The sequence below is a fragment of the Mesoplodon densirostris genome, chromosome 4 (assembly GCF_025265405.1).
Source record: "Mesoplodon densirostris isolate mMesDen1 chromosome 4, mMesDen1 primary haplotype, whole genome shotgun sequence".
Taxonomy (NCBI): Eukaryota; Metazoa; Chordata; class Mammalia; order Artiodactyla; family Ziphiidae; genus Mesoplodon; species Mesoplodon densirostris.
Genome location: NC_082664.1, coordinates 69,147,960 through 69,171,810, shown reverse-complemented (window position 1 = coordinate 69,171,810; position 23,851 = coordinate 69,147,960). Strand labels below are relative to the sequence as shown.

Sequence of the window (23,851 nt, the reverse complement as noted above, 5' to 3'; positions counted from 1 at the left end):
GCAGAGGAAGCTCTCCTTTTCTTCTCTTCTCCTTTTTAAATCAAAGTATCCAAGGGCCCCAAGAACAATCATGATTTACTTAGAATATTGCAGGCCTGCGGATTTTGGCAGGAGCCCACTGGGCTTTGTGTGAGTGCTCTGGAGGCAAGTTGTATTTTAAGTTAATTTTTACTTCAGAAATCTGCTTACCACTTGAATGCAATAAATAGGTGTCCTCTGAGAAAACATCAGGCTTGAATCTGAAATAGTAACATTAATTATAACAAATATATATTAATTATAACATGTTTATGTGTGTGTATACACACACACGCACATACACACACACACATACATACACACATACACATTAGATACCTATGCCCAGAAACAGTATGCCAGAATATTCTGGGGAAGTGGCCATTTACCTTTTACTATTGATAGAAAATGTCATGTTGATAAACTTGATTTGCAGGCTGTATTTGAAGCCTCTTTAAATCAGTTGGGGAAATCTGAGTGCCCTCTAGTGGTGAGTGACCTAAATCTGTGGTCCTTTTGACCTAGGAGACCCAAGACCAGGCTGTATATATTAGGGTGTATTTTTATTCAGCATGTCACATTCCATTTTAACTAAGTTCTTTAAAGGAATTCAAAATAAATCTCTTCCTCCTTGTACAGGGTAATAAGAAAAATGAGTTTTGATTTAAGAAGTCATCAGGAAGACAGCAAAAGCTAATAGACACTTTACTGGGAATATAGATACCCAACTTTTGCTTTCAGTGCTGCTACCAACTGTCTGTGTGTATCAGACAAGACACATAACCCCCTCATCTCAGAATGATAGAATTAAACTAGAAGAGCCTTAATACCCTCTCAACCTTAATGTTTGATGTTGCCATGACTAGGTAACTGAGCTATCTTACACCTAGAACAGGATGGGAAAGTCTTGTAAGTCTATATATTCAGAGAAGTAAAGTGAATCAGATATAGTAGGATGTGTATTATAGTTGGACTCAGTGTGTTGATGTGTCTTATATATTGACTAGGTGTTTATTAAAAGTAGAGAGCAGCTAACATTGTGCCAGGGAAGCTTCCTTAGGCCTTGAAAGGTTGAACCAGCAGCTGATATAATTGTAACTTGGAACCGTTTCTCCCAACACTCAGAGCACGTAACCTTTGTGTTTGCTCAGATTAAGGAAGCCTTCCACGTCCGTCTGCTTGGAACAGACACGATTTAAGCCTCAGTCTTGTTGCAGCAACAGGAAGGTGGGAGTCGAAACCTTATGGAACTCCCAAGAAGCCCTTTACTCGCAGTCTTTCTCCAGAGACTTTATGCCCTGAAGCCTTTTAAGAAGGGAGCAGTTTTCCAGAGCCTGTAGCGTTAGACATTGGGAAATTAAATGCATTGTTTACATTTTTCCCTAGTATGGGCTTGTTCTACTTCTAAGAAGACTAACATCACAGAGCAAGGCAGATGGGTTATTAAAAAGAAACGACATAAGCTCAGGAAATCAGGACAGAAGTTCTGGTTTGTTGAAAACCCTTCTACTAAGTGGAAACTCTGTTGCAGAGTAGTCTCAAGTGGGGCGGCCTGTACCCCGGGGACTAAGCACATCAGGACCTAAACCATTCACGTGCGCTAAAGCAGCTCTGATACCCTCTTTACATTCCACTCCACCTGCGGGGCTGAAATGTTGCCTGAGGACTTCTGTCAGGAAAGTTTGCCCTTCCTCATACTTTGGTAGACTTCTTTAAGACTTCAAATTCCACGAATTAAGATAGTTTTCAGGAATCAACCGATGAACTTCTCAATATGGGCTCAGCTCCGGAGCCCCAAGTTTGCTGAATTCTCCAGACAATTCATAATTCAAAGGAGCAATCTGATCCCCTTCTGCTAAATAGTCAGAGGATGGCACCCATGAACAGTACTGTGTAGAAGTCCAATTCCTCCCCAGTTCAGTGCACACCTAATGTGTGTGAAGGTACGAAAACCCTTGACACCCCTTTTGGTATTTGGTGGCCTTAAAGAGGCTTAAAGACTTGGTTAATTTTGGCTAGAATGGAATGCAGCAGTACTGCCTTCAGACCCAGACAACCAGGGTCCCCTTCCTGGGCCCTGTGCTTTAGAGGACCCTACTCTAGCTCTCCTTCAGCAGCACCCCTCTCCATGGGGTAAGGATGCTTACCCAGAGCCGGCAGGGCCCCCCATCCACTCCTTGACCACCCTCCAGCACCTGGGTCCCCAGAATTTAGCGGGTACCTGGTCATCCCAGTGCCTGCTGCTAGGGCCTATGCAGGTCTCTCTACCACCCCAGGACTGGAGGCAGGAATGATAGAGAGGCTGGGATGGTAAGGGGGGTATTCCACATGCATGCATGGGAGGAAAAGCCAGGAACAAGCTGGGGTTCCTATTTATATTCTTGTGCCCCCTCCCCAACAAATATAGGATAGCTCTAGAATCCAGAATGTTTTCTTCATTCAAAAACATCTTTAAAAAAATCTTTAGAACACTCATGTTTTTACTTTGTAAGTCCTTAAAGTCCAAAAGCTCGAGCAATTAATTCTAGAGCCTAAAAGCTCATATGCGTGATGTGAAACATGCTCACTTTACTGCAGCTGAGGGTGGGCGAGTAGGAAGGGCCTCCATCCTCTTGCACTCTCTATGACTCAGCTAGTTATCTACCAGGGTGTGCCCTGGAGGACTAAAAGCACCCAGCCAGCAGTAAGAGCACCGCTAAGATTGCAGTCAGGCCCTGATCAGGCCCCCAGGCCCAGTAAGGGGACATCTATCTGTCGTTCCTTCATTACTTTCCTAAAATCCCAAACACCTTTAGAGGTCCAGAAACCAGAACAGGGCTTCTCCAAATGGGAGATAATTTCAGCCTGACTTAATGAGAAATCACAAAAGTAACTTGTTCAATTAGGGGCTATGGAAATACTGGCAAGAAGACCAAAGAAATTCTCTGGGGAAACCATCCAACACTGAAGTGGCAGCTTCTAAAGGAACTGAAATTTTCTCGGTGGTCTCTCAGAAAGTTAAAATAATTGTTATTACAAAAGGATTTCTTTTGAGGTATGGTGGAGCATGTGACTACATCAGGAATAGCTTGATCATATCAGAAAGGAGTAAACTAGCCTTCCTCTCCCTGAAGGTTACTTTTGCGAGTCATAGGGTTTGACTGCTTTGGAGTTGGAAGAAAACTACACAATCATCAAGTTAAAATCTCACTTTTTAGACAAAGAGGCTAAGGCTCAGAGACGGATACCAGTTCTGTCCCAGGGTAGCTCTATGGATTGATTGTCCCAAACCACAGAGCTACTTTTGGCACAGAACTGGTACTTGGTCTCTGGGTTTGCAGAGCCTTTGATTCTAGGGCTACAAATGTGATTTAAGATTAAATTTGACACACTTTTTGAAAATTCATAATCATCTGGAGTAGATTGTAGCAAATTAGTCTCTAAGAAAACATTTATAAAGTGCCTGGCACCATGCTGTCTTGGTGTTTCCTGAATTAGGGAAGAAGTTTTAGAGAAACCCTGGTCTTCGCTTGGAGGAGTCATAAATAATGAAAAATTTTGAAGCGAATACCTGAGTGTCTTGATAAGAGCATGCTTTCCAAAAGTGACGTTCACGTCAGAGATTTCTAAACATCTTCTTTTCCTTTTGAAAATATGTCCATTGAAGCAGGGCTGCAAGAGAAGAGAGCAGGCCCCTGGGCCCAAGGGAGTGTGTGCAGCTGGTCCAGTCTTTGGGAAGGGCAGGCAAGGAGGTAGTAAGGGAGCCACAGCTCTCTCCAGCATGAGAGTTCTAGTCAAGTCATGAGTGATGAGTCTCAGAATTATGAACAGTCTCCAAAGGAGTCAGCCATTCACCTGGGAAAGGGATGTGAAAGTTCCAGATTAAACAGTTCTGCCTTCCAGGCCATTTTGGCCCTCCCTAGCCTTAGCCATCTCTCTATATCCTTTAAGTGTGTTTCTGAGTTCTTTAGGTGCCATATTCATCCCCTACTATTCCTCCTATCCCTCCCTACCAGGTCCCTCTGCCTTACCCCTACTCCTTCTGTTCTATGCTTCTGGGTTCTGTTTTACTCAGGAATAGTGGCAGCAAGCTATGAGAAGCAACAGAGAATCTGGGGAAGAAAACAAGAGAATGACAGGCTCATTGACCCCAGTGCTGACTTTGATATTTGTATAATTTTACATAAGCCTATATAAACTTAAAAAAAAATTACACTGGGATGTCTTTGTTGCTCTCAGAATATGAATGGATCTTTCAGGAAAACCTACTTAACAACAATAAAAAAACACTCCTTGGGGCTTCCCTGGTGGCACAGTGGTTGAGAATCTGCCTGCCAATGCAGGGGACACGGGTTCAAGCCCTGGTCTGGGAAGATCCCACATGCCGTGGAGCAACTAGGCCTGTGAGCCACAACTACTGAGCCTGCGCGTCCAGAGACTGTACTCCGCAACGGGAGAGGCCACAACAGTGAGAGGCCCATGTACCGCAAAAAAAAAAAAAAAAAAAAAAAAAAAAAAAAATTGATTTCAAGTGGCACTAATATTACTGGGGTCCTACGCTATTCAGCTCCAATCCACATTACATAGAAATTCAGAAAGGCTCTAGGTTTCCGGGTTGGGAGAAAGTGGGGCTTTACGAATCTGCTCTTTAAGAGGCTCTTTCTAGTTCATATCAGTTCCAACCTTAGGGTGCCCATGAAGGTAAACAAAGTTTCCTCAAGGATCTTTAAGTCAGTTGAATTCAGTAAAACCTGAAGGTTGGACCCTCTTAAACTAGTCATTCTCAGCTCATCACCTTAATAGACCAACAGCTTGTGCCTTTCTTGCTTCCTCCTATTCCAAATGTCAGGGCTCAAGTATGATGCCTCTGCTTATTGCCATGGGACTTGGCATATAGGGCATTTTCTGGTCCCTGCTCACCTGGCTTGTAGCCCAAATGCCATTACTCTTGGCTTTTCCAGTGTGCACAAGTAACTCATAAACCAAATCAAGGTGTGAACACCAGCTGGATTCTTATTTTAAAGGAGTCACATGATTCCAAGGGGAAATCAGTTTTCAGGCTTTTGCCTCACATTGGATTTGGTCTGTGGTTTCCCTTTATAGTGCCAGAAAGTTGCATGATTATTAGGGGTTTGAGCCAGATACTCAGATAGACAGGCAGTCACATGCCCACAGTACCGAATGCCCTCACTGAGCAATTCATGTTTCCAGGATGTTGGGAAATTCAGACTTGCTGAAGGACCTTGTCCTTGCATTGTGAGGATGTCAGTGGTTGATATGATTCAGCAGTAAATTCTAATCTGAATTTCAAAACACTGAGCTAGTTGTTCAAGGGGACATCTGAATTACTGACCATATTCTTGCCAAAGATGGAGCAGTCTTCAGAGCAGCTTGATCCCTGCCTGCATCGATTCAAATAGATTAAAATGAGATCTCCTTCTACCTCAGAATCACCCTGGATGGGTCGACATTTTTAAAGGCACTAGGCTTTAAACAACAAGGTCCTACTGTATAGCACAGAGAACTGTATTCAGTATCCTATGATAAACCAGGATGGAAAAGAATATTTTAAAACAGAATGTGTATATATGTGTGTGTATAACTGAATCACTTTGCTGTACAGCACTAATTCACACAACATTGTAAATCAACTATACTTAAAACAAAAAACCTTGACACCAAAAAAAAAAAAAAAAAAAAAAGGGCACTAGGCTTTCATTGCCCTTAGTGAATACAACAGGGGGATTCTACAGGGCATTTTTTTCATGCAGTCACCTGTGCTTCCCAGCTCTGCCTTCCTTTATACCTGGCTGTCATTCCTACCTTGTCCTGGCTTCTAAGTTCTGGCTTCTGGGTCTGGTGAAGAGGATTAAGTCAAGCGCCTAATATTCCAGTCCCAATTTGGCCATGGACAAAACAATCATCCATCTAATTGGAAGACATTATTAATAGGTGTAACAGAGTAAAGCTTTTTTTTTTTCTGGGTCACTTAAGGACAGTTCCCATGGGCTTCTGAAAAAATTTATTCTGCTGGAGGACTATTTGCACAGAGCTTAATGAGGTATTAACACAAAGCCTAATAGAAACTTAGAAGTCATTCACAGGATTGTCTCATTCTCTATAGATGTACTTCACACAAATACAATAGACTTGAACATCTGGAATTATTGGGAAGAAAAATCAGGTGGTAATGGCTCATTTTACAAAGATTCACTAATTATGAACTCCCATAGTGCATTTAATCACTCGCTTGTTGAATGAAGTTTGTCTTTTTGAAACAATCTGTCAGCTGTTTTTTGTTCTGTTTTTTTCTAAACAGACGAAGATTGTGCTCTTTAGTGATGGAAACTTAAGATAGTAAAGCATAGAATTTAGAAACGTTCAACCATTATCATCTTCACTCTCAAGAGTTAAATTCTCTCTTCCAGGTCAGTTCTCTCTTCCAGTTCAATTTCACAAAAGAAGAGTTAGGTACTCAAATGAAGGGACTACTGGAGGAAGGACTTGGCTCTTTCTAATTAGCTAGACATCATAGTCTAACAGTGTTTTCTTCTCCCATGCCCTGTACTAACTTTCCAATAAGAACGTCAGTAAGCTAAAGTGGCTCCATAATTCTCAAATGAGTATTTTTAGAATGCTCCATTTATAAGAGGTAGTCTCTTGAAAATCGGAATTTTTATCTCCTTGGGAATTAAGTCAGCATTGCCTTTTCTTCATTCATTTGTCCTCGTGGTTATTTTTTTCTTTAGCCTGTCGGACACAAAAGATGCTCAAGGTGCAGTATTGTAAAGGCATTTGTTTTGGGGTGGAGGTTTGAGGGCGGTGGGAGGATGTATACTCAGCAGCCTCAGGCCTCTCCTGGGAAGTCTGGAAGCAGAGCAGTTAAGCTCAAACTTTCGGTTTAAATTCCAGCTCTGACAATTACTAGCCATGTGACTGTAGGCAATGGCTTTGAGCCTGTTTGTTCCTGTGTAAAACGAGGATAATGTTACCATGTACATCACCTAGTCATAGAGAAGACTGAAATAATACATGTAAAACACTCAACACAATGCCTGGAACATAATGAGTATTCAATAAGTCATGGCTATTACTGTTGTTATTGTCTGGGAAGACATTGTTCTTGAGGTCAGGTCACACTCTTACCAAAATTTACTTGTTCTCCAGCTCTTAGTAGAGATTCCGTCTCCCTCTGGCTAAAAGGTATAGCTGTTCCATTTCTATGTCTATTGTCCAGTTAGCCTAACCCAGGTGAAATTAGGTATATATGTGTACATGAAGGTAATAATTTCTAATATAAATACCAATTTTAAATTTAATTTCAGGGATTCTGTTAAAAAAAACAAACCTTCACGCTTAGACTAATTTACACTGGAAAAATTCCAGGCAAAGTCATAAGTTACTATTTACTGAATGTTAACATTTTTGTAACTAATTTCCTTAAATGACCCTAGATAATGTTTAATTTGGATAAAGTACACATCATTTTGGATGAGATGGTGTTAAATGGCTGCATTGTGGAAACGAATCGGGCAAGAATTCTTGCCCCTCTACTAATTCTTGATAAGATGTCAGACAGCTGAAAACAGAAAGGCTCTGCCAGACAACATCGACTTACAGGAAATGAGGACACCATGGAATACCTCTCAACATCACTAGCCCAAAAGAATCTGGAAGACCAAACACTGCAAAATGGGCTGTCCTTCCAAAGACATTTTAAATAGGTGTTTTCCACAGTTCCTAAATGGAAAACAAAACTGTATTTTAAAACATGAGGCACAAAGAAAATTTTTCTCTAAACGGAGAGACAAATTTTATTTTCTGAAGCATTTTTTTTCTCCCTTATTTAGATTTTGTGGAGTACTGAGGGAAACTCTTTTGGTCTCTGCTTCCCTTTGCAAAGGGATAAATTCAGGAACAGCATCATGGGGTGGGAAGAAAATGTGGCACCTATTGGCCAATAAACTTTTAAAATTGACTTGAACATGCATAGCACTTTGAATAATACTGTTTTCTGAATGCTATCTTTTTCCTTAAGTCAAAATGTGTGTACCTAATGAAAATTGCAAAATCAAATATTCTTTGCCAGTTTCTAAAAGCCTGATATCCATTTTATGGGTACTTGGCAATTACAATGACATCATGTAATTAACTCTATAGAGAATGTTACTACCTAATAATGAATCGCTAAGACAACCCTTATAGCTATCCTACATGCCATATTGTGAAGAGTTAGTCTTAGTAGTAAACTTATTTGTAAATGAAATTTAGTTCAAAGTTTAAAAAAAGAATGCAAGAGAACATCTCTGTTCAGGTTGCCATGAAATGACTCCGTCTTCCCCTCCCTTTTATTCTTTCAACCCCTTCTCCTGGAATGTGTTGAAGCAAAGAAAACTTCTAAGTCACTATAGAAGAGCAATGCTCTGATCCTCCCAAACCTTTCTGTGTATATGCTTTTGCTTTGTAACAGTAGGAGATACAGAGCTGTCTTAAGTAAAAGCAGGTTCATGTGCATGTTAGGGTAGGAGGGCAAGTACATTGGAGGACACAGAAATATAGTCTTGATACATGAAGATATTGTGCCACCCTATGGAATTCCAAGAGTTCTTTCACCTACAACACTCTGTCCTGCAAAAGAGGACGCAAATGGGCATTCTAGGCAGTAATTCATTCAGTACTGTCTGATCTCTCTCCCTCTCTCGTGTGTGTGTGTATAGGGGGATTTTGTTTAAGTTCTCTGTGTTTCTAAAACTTCACTTACATATTTCAAAGTTTGCATCTACCAGGCAACCAGTCAATAATGGACTCCAGAAGCAAACCTTAATTGTTCTGGACTCATTCAGGAAGGCAGAGGAAAGGCTTCTGACCTGCCAGAACAGTGAATGGTATGCATTAAGTAGCCAAGGTCTGGGGAAAGCCCAGTCTAAATCAAAGTGCTTTGGAGGTCTTTCTGACATAATTAGTTGGGAAACACTGGCCTAGTTGGTAGGCACTTAATCAGTAGCACATTCGGGTAACTGCTGAAACTGGTACACCAGAAGTAACTAGGGAGTGAATAAAATTAATTTTGGGGTCACACCAAAATAGCATTCAAATAACATCTTGGCACAGATTTTAGTACCTTGAGAGAATAATAATTTAAAAAAATACTAGGTAGATACCACTGGAAAAAATACTCCAGAGGCTAGTGTATGTGAAGACCCAAGTAGATGTCTCACAGTACTTATACACAAAGTGAACTCTAATGTGACTCTCTGTTGTGTGACAGGCTGTGTCATCATCTCACTTCAGGTTTATTGCTGAACTGTGACTACCAGCTTTAAGTGATTTTCAGACTCATGAAATTTATGTCTCAGACTGGTCAGCTTTACCTTGTTCTTGGACTTTTAGTTCTACAGGAAGATTCCTGACATTTCAGAGTTACTCACTGTATAAGACTCATCAACTTTACCTGCTGTAGCAATGTGCTAGACCAGGATTCAGCAAACCTTTTCTGCAAAGGACCAGACAGTAAATAGTCTAGGCTTCGTGGCCCATACGGTCTTTGCTGTAACCACTCAGTTCTGCCACTGTAGTGCAAAAAAGAGCCATAGATTATACATAAATAAGTCAGCATGGCTGTGTTCTAATAAAACTTTATTTCTTTATGGACACAAATCCGAATTTCATAAAATTTTCACATAAGATATTATTATTCTTTTTTATTTTTTTCAACCACTTAAAAATTTAAAAACCATGTTTAGTTCATGGGCCATACAAATGCAAACGGCAGGCCACAGTTTGCTGACCCCTGTGCTAGACTAGTCTTGGTAAAAGCTGGCTATTGACAGACATTTTAGAGACTTAAATAATACACATAAACTGGATTTTAATTCTACTGCTAGTATAAAGTTCTAGTCATGCATCCATGTATTGAGACAATCGCCACCACTGTTTTCTGGATTAAAGCATAGGTCATACGTTTAAATATTGCTATTATGTTTTATTTTAACTTTTATTCTCGCAGAGAACTGTGAAGCTAACAATAAGGTAAATTATGTGAATGCTGCCTCTGATTACATAGTCACAACATTCTCATGCAGAGAACAGAAACACTACTCAAATGATTGACCGCAATGGGAGAAATCTCTTCTAATGTAGAAAGGGAACATACCTTTTAAACAGGTAAATTGTGGGCAATTCCAAAAAATGCTTTTCACGCCTATAAAATCCATTTGGCTAAATCAGACCTAGTGACATTTCTTTTACCTAGATGCATAGATATGATAAGTCACAGGAAAATGGAAATATAGCCCCTTTTCAAAACCAGGAAATAGCATTATCCCAGTGGTTTCTTTTCACACTAACACAACATTCAAAAATCATTCTTGGATCTTAGACTTACACATCGCTGAAGATACAATGGTAAGTAGCATACTTGGTGTTTAAAAAGTTAACACAAATAACTTGGCTATTTTCACCTGAAGAATACTTTAAAGACAGAACACAAGAGTTGGATCACAAGCATGTGAACATATATTTCTCCTAGCTTTCCAGTTTCAGTAAGTGTATTTACACAGAAAAATACATTTCTTCATGTAGTAATTTCAAAAAACTATATATCTCAATGATTCAAAATGAAAAGTATACAGTTAAGCTCTTAGGTCTGATGGCTGCAGTGAAACATTCACATGACACAGTTTTGTACGCTGCAAACATTTTAATGATTATTGTTGAGAATACATTTTGGAAATTTTTTTACTTCAAACTGCAACAAGTTAAATAAATGTTTATAATATACAAAGAAAATACAACCAAAAGTAAAACTTGCTTTAAGTGTGCCTTGCACCTAAACCAGTGTTTTCTCCCCCCCCCCTTAATATATCTTTATTTTTGAACTGCACAAACACACTTAAGAATTTGATCTTTATAGTATGGCATTTAGGAAATAAAAATATACTCCCCACCTCAAAGAAATAAAAAGGCTGTGCATGATTATATGCCAAACAAAAGAGAGAACACTAGATATACTCTGATAGTGCAGGCATCATTAAAAAGGAAAAGAAAAAGCTTGAGATGCTCATTAACTCTATGTTTTAAGGAAGCAGGATTTTTGACCGAGTAGCTTAAAAGCCAGCAAAACAGGCATCAGTGATGGCAACTGTAGTGTATGAAGTATGAAATGACAAACTTTACACAAATACACTGTTAGAAATTTACCAATGAACACTGAAGATCTGAGAAGCTGCTCTTTGGAACAGTCAAGTAGGACCACCTAATTCCAGTCACATGAGCCCTTGTAGCAACACAAAGTGTTCTGTGCTATATACTTGCTGGCTGGATAGTTAAAGGATTTGTTTTGTCATTAGCAGCTAACGAACTTATTCCATGTGTTCTTAAAGCCTTAATGGTGGAAAAAAGGCAAGTGTCATTAGCATGGAGGATCATATACTTCTCTGCACACAAACACAAGAGGCTTCACTAGAATTTTAAGTCTCTGATATCTCCCATTGCACTTCAAAGCTCAGTTGAGATGAAAGCCTTTCTCCATTGTAGCAGCTAGCAGGCGCTCTCTCATGATCTCCTCTGAAGAGTATTCCGGCAACTTTAGATAATGTACACATGTATTCACTGATGGGTAGCTTGCATCAGTAGCATCAACCTACAGAAATAGAAGTGAAAATAACAGAAGACCATGACTTTAAATATGTATTTCTTTCAATCCTTAAGTATCTTAATTCCATTTAGATTCCCCAGTAGCTAGAGTTTGTACCTTGCGTACAACTGTGAGCCTGGGATGCAAGTTAGCCAGTCCACCTGGGGGTAGAGTTGAACAACCAGTGGTAAACTGCAGGAATGCCTTCCTCTCATCTGAAGACATGCCACATAAAACCCTCACAAACCTAAGGAAACCTGGGCTAAAAGAAGAAAAAGTTATATTGATAGCTGATTTAAATGAAAAATACTACCATTACTGTATAAGCCAGCAATAACCCTAAAAACGAATATCTGCGTGTTGGAAGAACAACACTGTCTAGAGACTCTTGGGTAAGTATGAAATAAGAGGATACAAACTACTTGAAAAATATCCTTCAAAGACTGATACAGATAGACTGAAACACTGATGGAGTATAGGAATCAAATATGCAACAAAGGCAGCAAATCAGAAAAGCTCAAGATGAACATGCATAATTCACCCAAATATGGCTAAACTTGCAACAGGGATCTGAAATAATAATTTTTGTTAACAGTGAAATAAAGTATCACTATATGCTACAACATGGATGAATTTCATAATTATAATATTAAATAAAAGAAACCAGACCTTAGAGAATACATACTTCATGATTTCATTTACTAAAGTTCAAAAAGCAAGCAAAATCAATGGGAATAGTGATTTAATGACTAGAAAAGAATAAGATGGGGATGGGGACTTCTAGAGTTGTTTCTTGTTCTGGGTACCAATTATATAGGTGTGTCCATTTTGTGAAAATTCTCCAGGATGTATGTGCAATTTGTGTACTTCTCTGTTATGCTTCAATAAAAACTTTAATACTTAAAAAAAAACTATATATACAATGTCATTAAATTTAAAATAATAATACTTTCTCATTTACATTTGAAAACTTAAAAAAAATACAGGGCTTACAGTCTTAAAAAATGTCAGTGGTACGAAAGAAAAAACATCCGAGGAACTGTTGATTAAAAACATATCACAACTAAATACAATTTCCTGATGCGGGGAGAATGGGAGTGAAGTGAGTGCTATTAAAGACATCACTGGAATAATCAACAAAGCTGGAATGTAGACTATAGATTAGCTAATAGTATGGAATCACAAATTTTGCTAACTAGTATGGCTATGTGGGAGTATGGCCATATTCTGAGGAATGTACACTAATGTATTACAGAGTAAAGGTACAAGATATATGCAACATATCCTCAAATGGCTCAGGAAATATATGTGTGTGTGTGTGTGTGTGTGTGTTTGTGTATAAAGAGATAGTGTAAAAGAAATACAGCAAAACGTTAAGTACTGGTGATTCTGGTAAAGGATATATAGGAATTCTTAACTATTCTTCAGCTTTTCTATAAGATTGAAATTATTTGAAAATAAAGGTTAATATAAAAGCAATAAAGCCTAAGGGTTTACAAATGACCCAATTTTTAAAATGATGAACAGTTAAAACACAGTGAGAAAAGGAATGTTAACATCAGCCAAGATGACTTTTTCTGTGAACTCAGCCTTATCAGTGAATATACATCTTAGTAACGGTGAGACTTAACTCCTTTCTCATTTTATGCATATAATTCAGAGTCATTTAGAGAACCCGCCATTTGATTTCAGAACATAAACAATTTGTTGATCTTAGAAAATAACCAATACATACCTATCACGTGTATAACCCAACTTAGGTTCAGTATAATTAATAATATCCTCTGCTGCCCAGGATGGCGACTGATTTCCACAAAGAATCATTTGGACTTCTTCATGGCTGAAGGAACTTAATTTCTCCATTGGAAAAACTTTATTAAACCCATCTACATTACACACACAGCAAAAAAACAAAAACAAAACACACAACTCAGTTTCTAAGTTATAATTTCAAAATAACAAATTTCAAATCAAGATACTCAACTAAATGGATAGAAGATAAATATTAATAAATATTTGAAAAAGCAAATATAAATGAAAATAGCTTGAAATAAAAACTGTGCTAGGGTTTTAAGTACAGAAATTTTTGCTTATTATCACAAATGTAGACAGGGAGAGAATATTCAGACACTATGGTCAGTAGCCAAATTCTAATAATTTCCCAATCAGTTCTTATGTCATACAAGCCAGCCAAGGCTATGTTCTCATTTAAAACTAGTAAGTGATAAACAGTCCAATGTATTTTGCGTCAATCTTTATTTGAAGAATTTAGGTTCTAACATAGTTTAACTCATCTTGATCATGTAATATTGGAAGTACGCAACAATATTATATCCACTTACAAATGAAAAAACAGAAGCCAAAAGTGGGTCCCTCATTACTCAGGAGGACCAAGCTGAGGGTATGCTACAGCTTGAAAATGTTCCAACCTATTCTGAGTACTCTGCAGGACCTAACTGTTGGGAAGACAAAAAACTAGAGGGCAAATCTAGAGATTACTAGCAATTTTTGAGCATAGCAGTACGTTAATTTCAGCTGTCTCAAAGTAAAAGGAGAGGGATTCAACTAAAGAGCCTTAAAAATTACCTCTAAAGGCTTCCATCTGTTTCTGAATACCCATATGCATACAAAAGTCAAACATCAAATCCACATATTCTTCTGCATTATCCATTGTTACCATCTGCAAAGGAAAATTTATCAACGTAATTGTTAATATCTAGGAATATTTCAGTAGTGCCTAGTACAACTGACCTCATTAAGAGGAATTTTCTAGACTTACAAATATATCAAAAGCAAAATTTGTACCTCATCTTCACCACTTGGCTTGAGATCCACAGCTGTAAAACCATATATTCTTGAGGAAGGGCAAAACTGGAAATTTAAACTGGGAGGACAGAAAAGGATTAGATTAACATTCAGCTACCATTGGTGTTTAATTTTTAAAACACTGCCGCCAAAACCATGAGCACCTCCCCCAACAATAACAAAATCATTATACCAGCTTAGATATTAAGTATGGGGCCTTTTAAAATGCAAAACTGTGTGCACAAAAACTATTTGGCCAACTGTTTACCAAACCTGGCTTTGCAAGCATTTCATGAAACATCACCTTTTATGTTTCACTTCCTCCTTAGGCACAAAATTAATCAACTATGGATTTTTGTAATGAATTATGGTAGCAACATGTTTACAAGACTTTTCTTTTTTTTTGCAAAAGAAACTATTTTTTTTTACTAAAGTTGTTCATGCTCTGTTTTTACCCCTGCCTCAAGTCAAACCTTGAACATATGAACAACTTATCAAACACAACTTCTCAATGTTATCATCAAAGAAAGAAGGAAAGGAAGGAAGGAAAAAAAAGACAGCAAAGCCTTGCAGTCAATCCAAAATCAGTTTAACATACCAAGGGTATAATAATTACATGTATATAAATTAATAGAATTTTATCAAAAGATCTACAGCATCTGAGTTAGTTAATGCAGCCACTGGGGATAAGGCTTACATACAAAGCAAACTATTCTGAGGTTTTTCAAGTAGGCTATATATATCAATTAGCTAATGAATTTGTCAAAATATTATTGGCTTTGGACTGTTTATACAAGATATATATAGTTACCACATTTGATAAATCAGATAATCTTTCAGATGTCTGATGATTAATAAACTATATTCTGGTATTCTGAGTGCTCTCTTTATAATATTAACAAATCAAAGGATCAAATCAAATATCGATATTTCCTAAAGCATCTTATTATTGTTAACAGACTGTATATTCATATATTGCATATCCATGAAGACAAAGGAACAAAAGCTTTAGAATTTATTCATCCATTAGGTTGAAGAGTATATATATATATATATATATATATATATATAAAGCTTACCCTAAATCCTCTATGCTAAGTGGAGGCCCAGAACCTGATGGATTCTTCAGCACTAGTTCTTGTAATTTTGTGTTCTTCTCATCTTCAGAAAGACCTTTGTTGCTTAAAATCTGGCGCCTCTTGATAGCAAGGTCTTTAATTTCTTTTAAAAATCTGGCTCTGTGTGGGTTTACTAGTTCAAAGTCTTCCCAAGTTAAAATTCCATTAAACCAAGCTGGGGGTTTTGGTTTGGGGGGATCTAGAATAAATTCTGATTTTGAATCCTCTTCAAAGCTTCCTACTGAGAGTGAATCATGACCTTCTTCTGTAGAGGCTTCAGACTGACTTTCAGTACAGTGTAAGTCTCTATCACCTCGTGACTCATAAATCAATTTACTCATATTGCTTTTAATGTCACCCATACACATAAGTTTAAAGAAAGGTTTAGAAATAGGTAAGTCCACAAGTCTATTGTCTTGAATGCATTTGGCCAAGAAAATTCCAAGGAAATGAAAGAGTTTTGTGATCCTTTCAAGCTCATCACTATCTTGTGGAAATGGAGCTGTAAACAGTCCACATGATCTCTGAACATAGTATCCAGGAGGTTTCAATCCACCTCCAAGATCGACCTAATTTTTTAGAGGGAGAAATGCAAAAAAAAATGAAAAGATCCATAAACATTAAACATCTTAATTCAGCTATCTAAAAGTATCTATAAACACATTTTATTAAATAGGTTTTATAGACTAAATTTTACCCTTTAAAAGCATTTTAATAATATCAGGATTATTCAATAATAAAAGTAGAGTCAGAAAACCTGGCTTACATTCTGGAAGCATAAATGATTTTTAACCCTCTAAAAGCAGAATCGCAAATCAAATCACAAAATGGGAAGTATATCTTACATGACGAGATTCATCATCTGGAAAGTTATCATCACAAAGCCAAGCTCCCAAATCAGTTCTCTGGAATTCTGCTGCCACCAGAGCATAAAATTCTAATGTGGGCCCCAAGCCAGTTCCTTCTTCTCCTAAAAATTCAACCTAAACATGAACAAATAAATTATGGGGGAAAGTAAGCTTAAAAAAATTTTAATGATCCCATTCTTGCCAAAAGCCAGTCCTACTGTAATATACTTTTTTTTTATAGTAGCGGTATAATATAAGCCACACAGAAGTTTTTATTCCAGTTTTTCTAAAGAGAAATTTGATTTGTTGTACACTATTCCATATTTAAACACTGTGGTGAGCACTGTCCATGCATCAACTTACTTCTCGCAACAAACCTACAAAATAAATTAACATGTCCTTTCATACCAAAGGAAACCAAATTTCAGATAAAGAGGTTATATATCATTTGCTTGAGGAAATGATGGTATACAGATTTATGTGTGCGTGCATGCACACGTGTGTCTATGTGACACCAAAACCTAAACTCTTCCACTTATTTCTGACTTTAGGCAATCACTTTAAAGGTTTTTTATCCATACTCCATGTATTCCAAAAATTATTTGAGGCAGCTTACCAAAACACACAGTGCATGTTAAAAAAAATAATAATAATTGAGAATTATCTGGGTTAGAGGACTATATGGGTAAGAAGAATAAGATGAAGGCACAGAAAATTCTTGTTTTGGGGATGGGGGTGTGAACTGGCAGCACGTGGGATCTTAGTTCCCCAGACAGGGATTGAACCTGTGCTCCCTGCAGTGGAAGCACGGGGTCCTAACCGCTGGGCCACCAGGGAAGTCCCAGGCACAGAAATTTTAAAGTGAAAACCATAAGCCTTATAAATTTTCTAGAGATGTATTGTATTTATCATCATCAGTCTGTGATCCAAAAATAAACAAACCAGGTGGCTGACATCTGTGACAGGAGAGGTATTTCTTTCCTTGTCTCTCATATATAAGGAATAATATGTATGTAGGATATAATCAACAATGCCCACAATAACATTTCTGCAGTAAATATACTGAATTTCTTACCGCCATTTGCTACAACATCTCTCAATATCTTCATGAGTGAAGATATTCTTTGCTGCTCATTAAGCCACGAGATCCTGACCCCTGAGGAGGTGAGCTGACATCCTCTTATGAAAGATGCTCTGCCAGAGGAGAAGGCCTTTGCACAGAGGGCAGAGAAATCTATCTACACTTCTATCTAATGCAGTTTTTTATGTGGTGGAAGACATAGACTGGTTCTCTAATTGTCAGTCCTGCACACTAAAAGAAATTATATAGAGGTACCTCAAGAACTGATTTCCGATCTGCATGTATTTGCATGACATTCTCAGCCCACTCCATCAGTGATTCACCACGTGGAACTTTCACTCTTTCATGCTTGAGACGACCAACACGAAACTCTCCAGGATCATCTCGCCTTACACTACTTGTGGTCCTTGTTCTTTCCACAGTGGCCTCACGTCGGTTTTGTAACCACACTATTGCTCTGAAATAGAAAAATACCTATGTAGCTGTAGCATACAGCAACAGCTGAATGTACTACTAAACCAGTAACAAAATTTAAAGATTTAAGAATTTTTTAAAAATCGTATTTCATCAGCTGATCAAATATACTAATCTTATTTCCCCAAACAAATTGAGAAAATATTGAGTCTATATTTTCCCTTTTTACTTTAGCAATTAACAGATCAAAATAAAGGTCTGTGGTCCAACCCCACACAACACATAAAAATATAGACAAACTCATAATACATAAAATATAAACATTTCCTAAACCAGAGAATGTAAAACATGGTTAAGCTATCTTTATTACTGTGATACAAATTGAAAGCCAACACAGAAACAGTGTTGTGATTTTGAAACATTTTCTTTTTAACAATGCAGAGTTAACCCATCTAGGATGGGAGAAAGAATCTTGAATTAAGAATAAGAAGATGAAAGATCTACTCTCATGTGTGCTACAATTTTTTTGGTACTCTCAAGCCAATCAGCTATGTACTTTGAGAATCAGTTTCCTCATCTATAAAATAAAAATCAGGGAGTTCCCTAGTGGTCTAGTGGTTAGGATTCGGGGCTTTCACTGCCATGGCCCACATTCAATACCTGGTCAGGGAACTTAAGATCCTGCAAGCTGTGTGGTGCAGCCAAATTTTAAAAAAAAAATTGAAAAAAAAAAAACCCCAAAAACCAAACCCACACATATAAAATAAAAGTCATAACCAATGCCATTAATCACAGCGGGCCTATAGTGCTATGTGTGCAAATGCTTGGTAAATGATATGAAATGGTACAACAATGTAACTAAGGGCAACAGGCAGCTCCATTTAAATTATAACTTTTCTACATCTACTTTGAAAGTACTCTGGATAGTCAATCACTCAACAAATATTTACCGAGCACCTACAACGTGCTATACACTGCAGCTAGAGCTGCCAGAAATTCCTGCCCTTCTGAAACTTTCATCTAGTGAAGGAGACAGAAAAACAAAAAGAAGTAAAATGGTTTGTTAGATGGTAGTAAGAGAAAAATAATGGCCAGAAGATATATTTTAATGTTATCAAAGCTATTTGCAAGCACTAAATTTTGTATTCTTGGGAATTTCAGCAACTAATAATTTATGTAAGCCACTTAAATACTGTACAATAAATGCTAGCTAATGGAAAACACAGTACTTCAATCCACACTGCTTCAAGACTGCTTATATCCAACTGGAAATCAAAAAATGTTTAAATGTTGGGGCTTCCCTGGTGGCGCAATGGTTAAGAGTCCACCTGCCGATGCAGGGGACACAGGTTTGTGCCCCGGTCCGGGAGGATCCCACATGCCGCGGAGCAGCTGGGCCCGTGAGCCATGGCCGCTGAGCCTGTGCATCTGGAGCCTGTGCTCCGCAACGGGAGAGGCCACAAGAGTGAGAGGCCCACGTACCGCAAAAAAAAAAAAAAAAAAGTTTAAATGTTGACAACTCTTTTTTTTTTGTGGGGGGGGCCACACCTCACAGCTTGCGGGATCTTCATTCCCCCACCAGGAATTGAACCCACACCCTTGGCAATGAAAGTACAGGGTCTAAACCACTGGACCACCAGGGAATTCCCAAATGTCAACAACTCTTTACGAGAAAACAATATATTCCCTTCATCAATCTTGAAATAAAGTATATATGTACATTTTGAGCTTATATAAAACATTTAAAAACACATTTATTCTAAAAATGTAAAATGATACACCTCCTACCTTGATGCACCAAATGCTGTACATGTGAAATACAGCTGTCTAGTTTCAAATGGTATTAGAAAAGGACACTTGCTGGTTAACTGTTCACACCAGTCTGGCAGAGCCCCACTTGCCAATGCTAATGGTTCCTGCAAATTAACAAATAACAATGTCTTAAAGCGATTATGAAAAAAGACAAAAAGGAGTCAATTCTTAACAGGAGAGATGGCGTGAGGTAGCAAAGGAAGGAGAGGCAATACATTCAAAGTCCAACAGATTGAAGAGTTCAACTATCTGGTTTTATTACCTCAATCTGCTGCAAAATTTTTGTTGTGATCTTTTTGCTAGTGAATTCATCTGGTGGAAAAGTAAACTGAGGCTGCTCATCACCTTCTGTAAAAGTAGTAAAATTAATTATAAACTGACTTGCTTTTAAAAATAACACAGAAATGAAACAAGGCTTCTTACAGACCTTCTTGGGATATTCTTGAATAAGGGTCACTTGCAACTATATACAGAATACGCAGAAGCTGAAGGACATCTTCTACTCCACAAGAATTCTGTCCATTGCCTGCTTTGGCCTGAGGTTGTTCTTTTGTCAAATTAAGAATATCACTACTTTGAAGAGTAGAAATGGCCCCCTGGTTTAATCCAGACTTTGTTCCATGCTCACAAAAATCCTTAAGAAACAATTAGGAAAACTAGCCATTAATCATTTTCAAGAAAAGCAATATATCATCCTATTAGTATTAATGTGAAAAGGCTGGAATTCTTCAAAGAATTACCTTTTTAAAAAATAAAAACAGTATCACCCAAGTCAAAGCTTAACCAAGCTTTGTTCTAAACCAAGAAAATTCTCAAAATATAACCACTAAAAGTCACAGTTAAAACTACGTATTTAGATCCAATGCCACAAACCACATTTGAAATTTTAGCACTGGCATATTAACAATGTTAATTCAACTTCTTTTTAGTATGTCCCAATGAACTGCTCTTCCTCAAGAATATTTAAAAAGCTGCAAAGCACAAAGCCATTCCCAATCAAAATAGTGTTTTGATGCCAATATATACCTTATAGGCAGCTATGAGCTGAGAACAATTTCTGTTTTTCCTAATACTTTTATTAGTGCCAGTTAATTTCCAGTGGCGCAGGAAAGCGGCGTCTGCATTCTTCTGCAGGTAGGTTATCAAGTCATTCTTTGGTAATTCATCAGTGCCAAGATACTGTTCCACATGCTCTATAGACCAACAACCCTACAATAGGAAAAACGAAATGTTGGCCTTTCCTGATTATAAAGTTTATGCTATTTCACATGCATTACATAAGGTAGCTTTAAGATCATGCATTTAACCTAATCTAAAGAATCCCATGTTGGGCTTCCCTGGTGGCACAGTGGTTGAGAGTCCACCTGCCGATGCAGGGGACACGGGTTCATGCCCCGGTCCGGAAAGATCCCACATGCCGCGGAGCGGCTGGGCCCGTGAGCCATGGCCGCTGAGCCTGCGCGTCCGGAGCCTGTGCTCCGCAACGGGAGAGGCCACAACACTGAGAGGCCCGCGTACCGCAAAAAAAAAAAAAGAATCCCATGTTGCTGATTCCTCCCTTAATTGTTCAACTGAAACACAGCGTTAGTTTTTCTTTGCTTTTCTTTTTCTTTTACTAGGTAGCCAAGAGCAAGACTCATTTCCTAAAAATAACTTACCATCTTTCCATTTTCCTTTTCTTTGTCAGAATCCTTCCTTTCTCTGTACATAATTCTAAATATGAAGATATTATTCAAGTTAATTCATAAATCAAATGATTTGTGGTTATTTCTAATAAGCCTTCAATTCTTTAAAAACATGTATGAATGAGGACATTCATTAGCTATATGCTTACATGAAATACTGAACTCAGGGAGAAGTTATAAGAAAAAATATTAATTTGTTAAACATAGGGAATAGCAGAAATCATATTCCTGAAAAAGAGTTATGGTTTATAAATTGAGCATTATTAAGAAGAAAGCATATATCAAACCTAGAACTTTTAAAGATATAAAGTAATATGCCATATCTTGTATTTATAACTTTCATACATTGTTGTAAAAATAAAATAAGATGTGTTTGCATCTGTGTCTAGATGGAAAGAAGGATAAGAATAACAAGGACCAAGAGGCAGTTGAGATCAAATTTTATATTCCAATAAAAACTGAAGGACGAGAACGCCATGAAGACCTTCTGTTCTATCTCAAAAAGACCTAGATTACTTTATTGGACATTATCTAAGATTATCAGTGATGTTAAGAGATATCAGAAAAATAAACTAAGAAAAGTGAAGTTACATAGGATGACTATGATATAATTATTTATAATATTAAATTATATATATTATTAAATAACAAATATTATTATAGGTAATACTTACTGAGCACCCTCTACATCTCATACAGTACTGAATCTACTTTACATATATTAATTCATTGATTCCTCACAACCACTCTCATTTTACAGATTAGAAAACGAGGTACTAAAATGTTAAATAAATTTGCCCAAGGTCATTGATAATTATTTAGTGAATGAATAAATGAATGAACAAAGAGAGGCAGGTTTAACTCACAGACCCCAAAGCAAATAACAGAAAATATTTACTACTTCATACACAATCCCAGTCAAAGAGTTCAACAATTATTACATAAGGAGCTAGTCTAGATTATTTCTAAAGTTCCTCCCAGTTGTAAGCTTTAACCTTTCTCCATGAGGAGTCAGAAATGCTCTTATCTATTCCTGTGAACCAAGAGAACTAAATCTTTTCTGTTCCTATAATACAAAATACAGAAAATATTTCTTGGCTCATATACTGTGAAAATATCTACTTAAAACATTAAGTTAAAATCTCTTACGTGTATGTTGGCTCCCAAATACGCCTAAGTTTATCTGATTTCACATTGCCGTTACACGACAACTGAAGCAATTTCTGTACATAGTAAAAGATGGTTGATCTGAAATTAGTGAGTGGTAATTCAACTTCACGAGTTGTTCCAAGACCTGTTACTTTCAAAGTGAGGGCTAATCGAGGTGACGGAGTACATTCAACTTCTTCCAAGAGCTCTGAATGAGGTGTTCCTAAAAATATGGAAGATATGAAAAACAATTACCCTAAAATAAGCAGTCCAGAAAGAGCACTGCACCAAGAGACAGGTTACATGAAATCTAAACGTTTCTGCCATATATCAGCTAAAGATGTCAGCTACTTAAGATTCTCCTGGGGACTTCCCTGGTGGCAGAGTGGTTAAGGATCCACCTGACAATGCAGGGGACACGGGTTCGAGCCCTGGTCCCTGGTCAGGGAAGATCCTACATGCTGTGGAGCAACTAAGCCCACGCGCCACAACTGCTCAGCCTGAGCTCTAGAGCCCGCAAGCCACAACTACTGAAGCCCACATGCCTAGAGCCCGTGCTCCGCCACAAGAGAAGCCACCGCAACTAGAAGCCTGCGCACTGCGCCCCGGCTCGCCGCAACTAGAGAAAGCCCCCGCGCAGCAACGAAGACCCAATGTAGCCCCAAATAAATAAATAAATTTATTAATATATTAAAAAAAAAACCTATAGCTAGTGTCAATTTTATTAAAAAAAAAAGATTCTCCTGGCCTCAATATTTTTTTAAAATGGGAAGAATAGTTAGGTTAAAGACAGTGTACTAGAGAAGAATTTATACATATGGTATGAATCTCTAGTTTTTATTAGGGTATACATGAGAATTGTATATTTCAGAACATTTTATTTTTATGAATGAGAAAACTAAAATTATTAATAATACTACATACAGAGAAAACCACATACTCAGTTAAAGACCTATCAACCTTTTGCTTGCATTGAATGAGTCTGTTACGAGGTAAACACACACACACACAAATACAATTAGTTTCATACGTATTTAGTGATGTACTCTCTTTTTTTTAATCTCAGGAATCTTTTCCTCATATCATGATATAGTTTTATAAAGTATTGTTTTATACACTGCATGACATCCCATTGTACTTTAACTGAACCATATCCGTTATGTAATGAAGGTCATTTCCAATTTTTAAAAAATACTTCTGTAGTCATCTGAGTGCAGAGCTAATACTTCTATAGTACCAATCTGTAGTAGTAAAAATATGAAATATATTGCTAAAGAACTCTATCGAAAATCTGTACCTATTTATAC

General features: G+C 37.5%; 2 protein-coding genes across 6 annotated transcripts in view; one reads left to right on the top strand and one right to left on the bottom strand.

Annotated features, from left to right (window-relative positions):
- AP4S1 (adaptor related protein complex 4 subunit sigma 1) overlaps positions 1–10,566 on the top strand; it is a 49,264-nt gene extending 38,698 nt beyond the window's left edge. The window contains exon 6 of the mRNA XM_060096356.1: positions 7,452–10,566. Within this exon, the coding sequence (XP_059952339.1) occupies positions 7,452–7,580 (129 nt within the window). The 3' untranslated portion in view covers positions 7,581–10,566. The remainder of the gene's footprint in view (positions 1–7,451) is intronic.
- A 110-nt stretch (positions 10,567–10,676) lies between these two features.
- HECTD1 (HECT domain E3 ubiquitin protein ligase 1) overlaps positions 10,677–23,851 on the bottom strand; it is a 90,877-nt gene continuing 77,702 nt past the window's right edge. For all 5 annotated transcript variants that reach the window (XM_060096339.1, XM_060096338.1, XM_060096341.1 and 2 more), the window contains 14 exons: positions 22,545–22,767; positions 21,369–21,423; positions 20,737–20,919; positions 20,138–20,345; positions 19,973–20,058; positions 19,687–19,814; positions 17,740–17,941; positions 16,401–16,538; positions 15,517–16,124; positions 14,438–14,516; positions 14,219–14,312; positions 13,368–13,518; positions 11,750–11,894; positions 10,677–11,638 (listed from right to left, as the gene is read on the bottom strand). In XM_060096339.1, the coding sequence (XP_059952322.1) occupies positions 11,501–11,638; positions 11,750–11,894; positions 13,368–13,518; positions 14,219–14,312; positions 14,438–14,516; positions 15,517–16,124; positions 16,401–16,538; positions 17,740–17,941; positions 19,687–19,814; positions 19,973–20,058; positions 20,138–20,345; positions 20,737–20,919; positions 21,369–21,423; positions 22,545–22,767 (2,438 nt within the window). In that variant the 3' untranslated portion in view covers positions 10,677–11,500. The remainder of the gene's footprint in view (positions 11,639–11,749; positions 11,895–13,367; positions 13,519–14,218; positions 14,313–14,437; positions 14,517–15,516; positions 16,125–16,400; positions 16,539–17,739; positions 17,942–19,686; positions 19,815–19,972; positions 20,059–20,137; positions 20,346–20,736; positions 20,920–21,368; positions 21,424–22,544; positions 22,768–23,851) is intronic.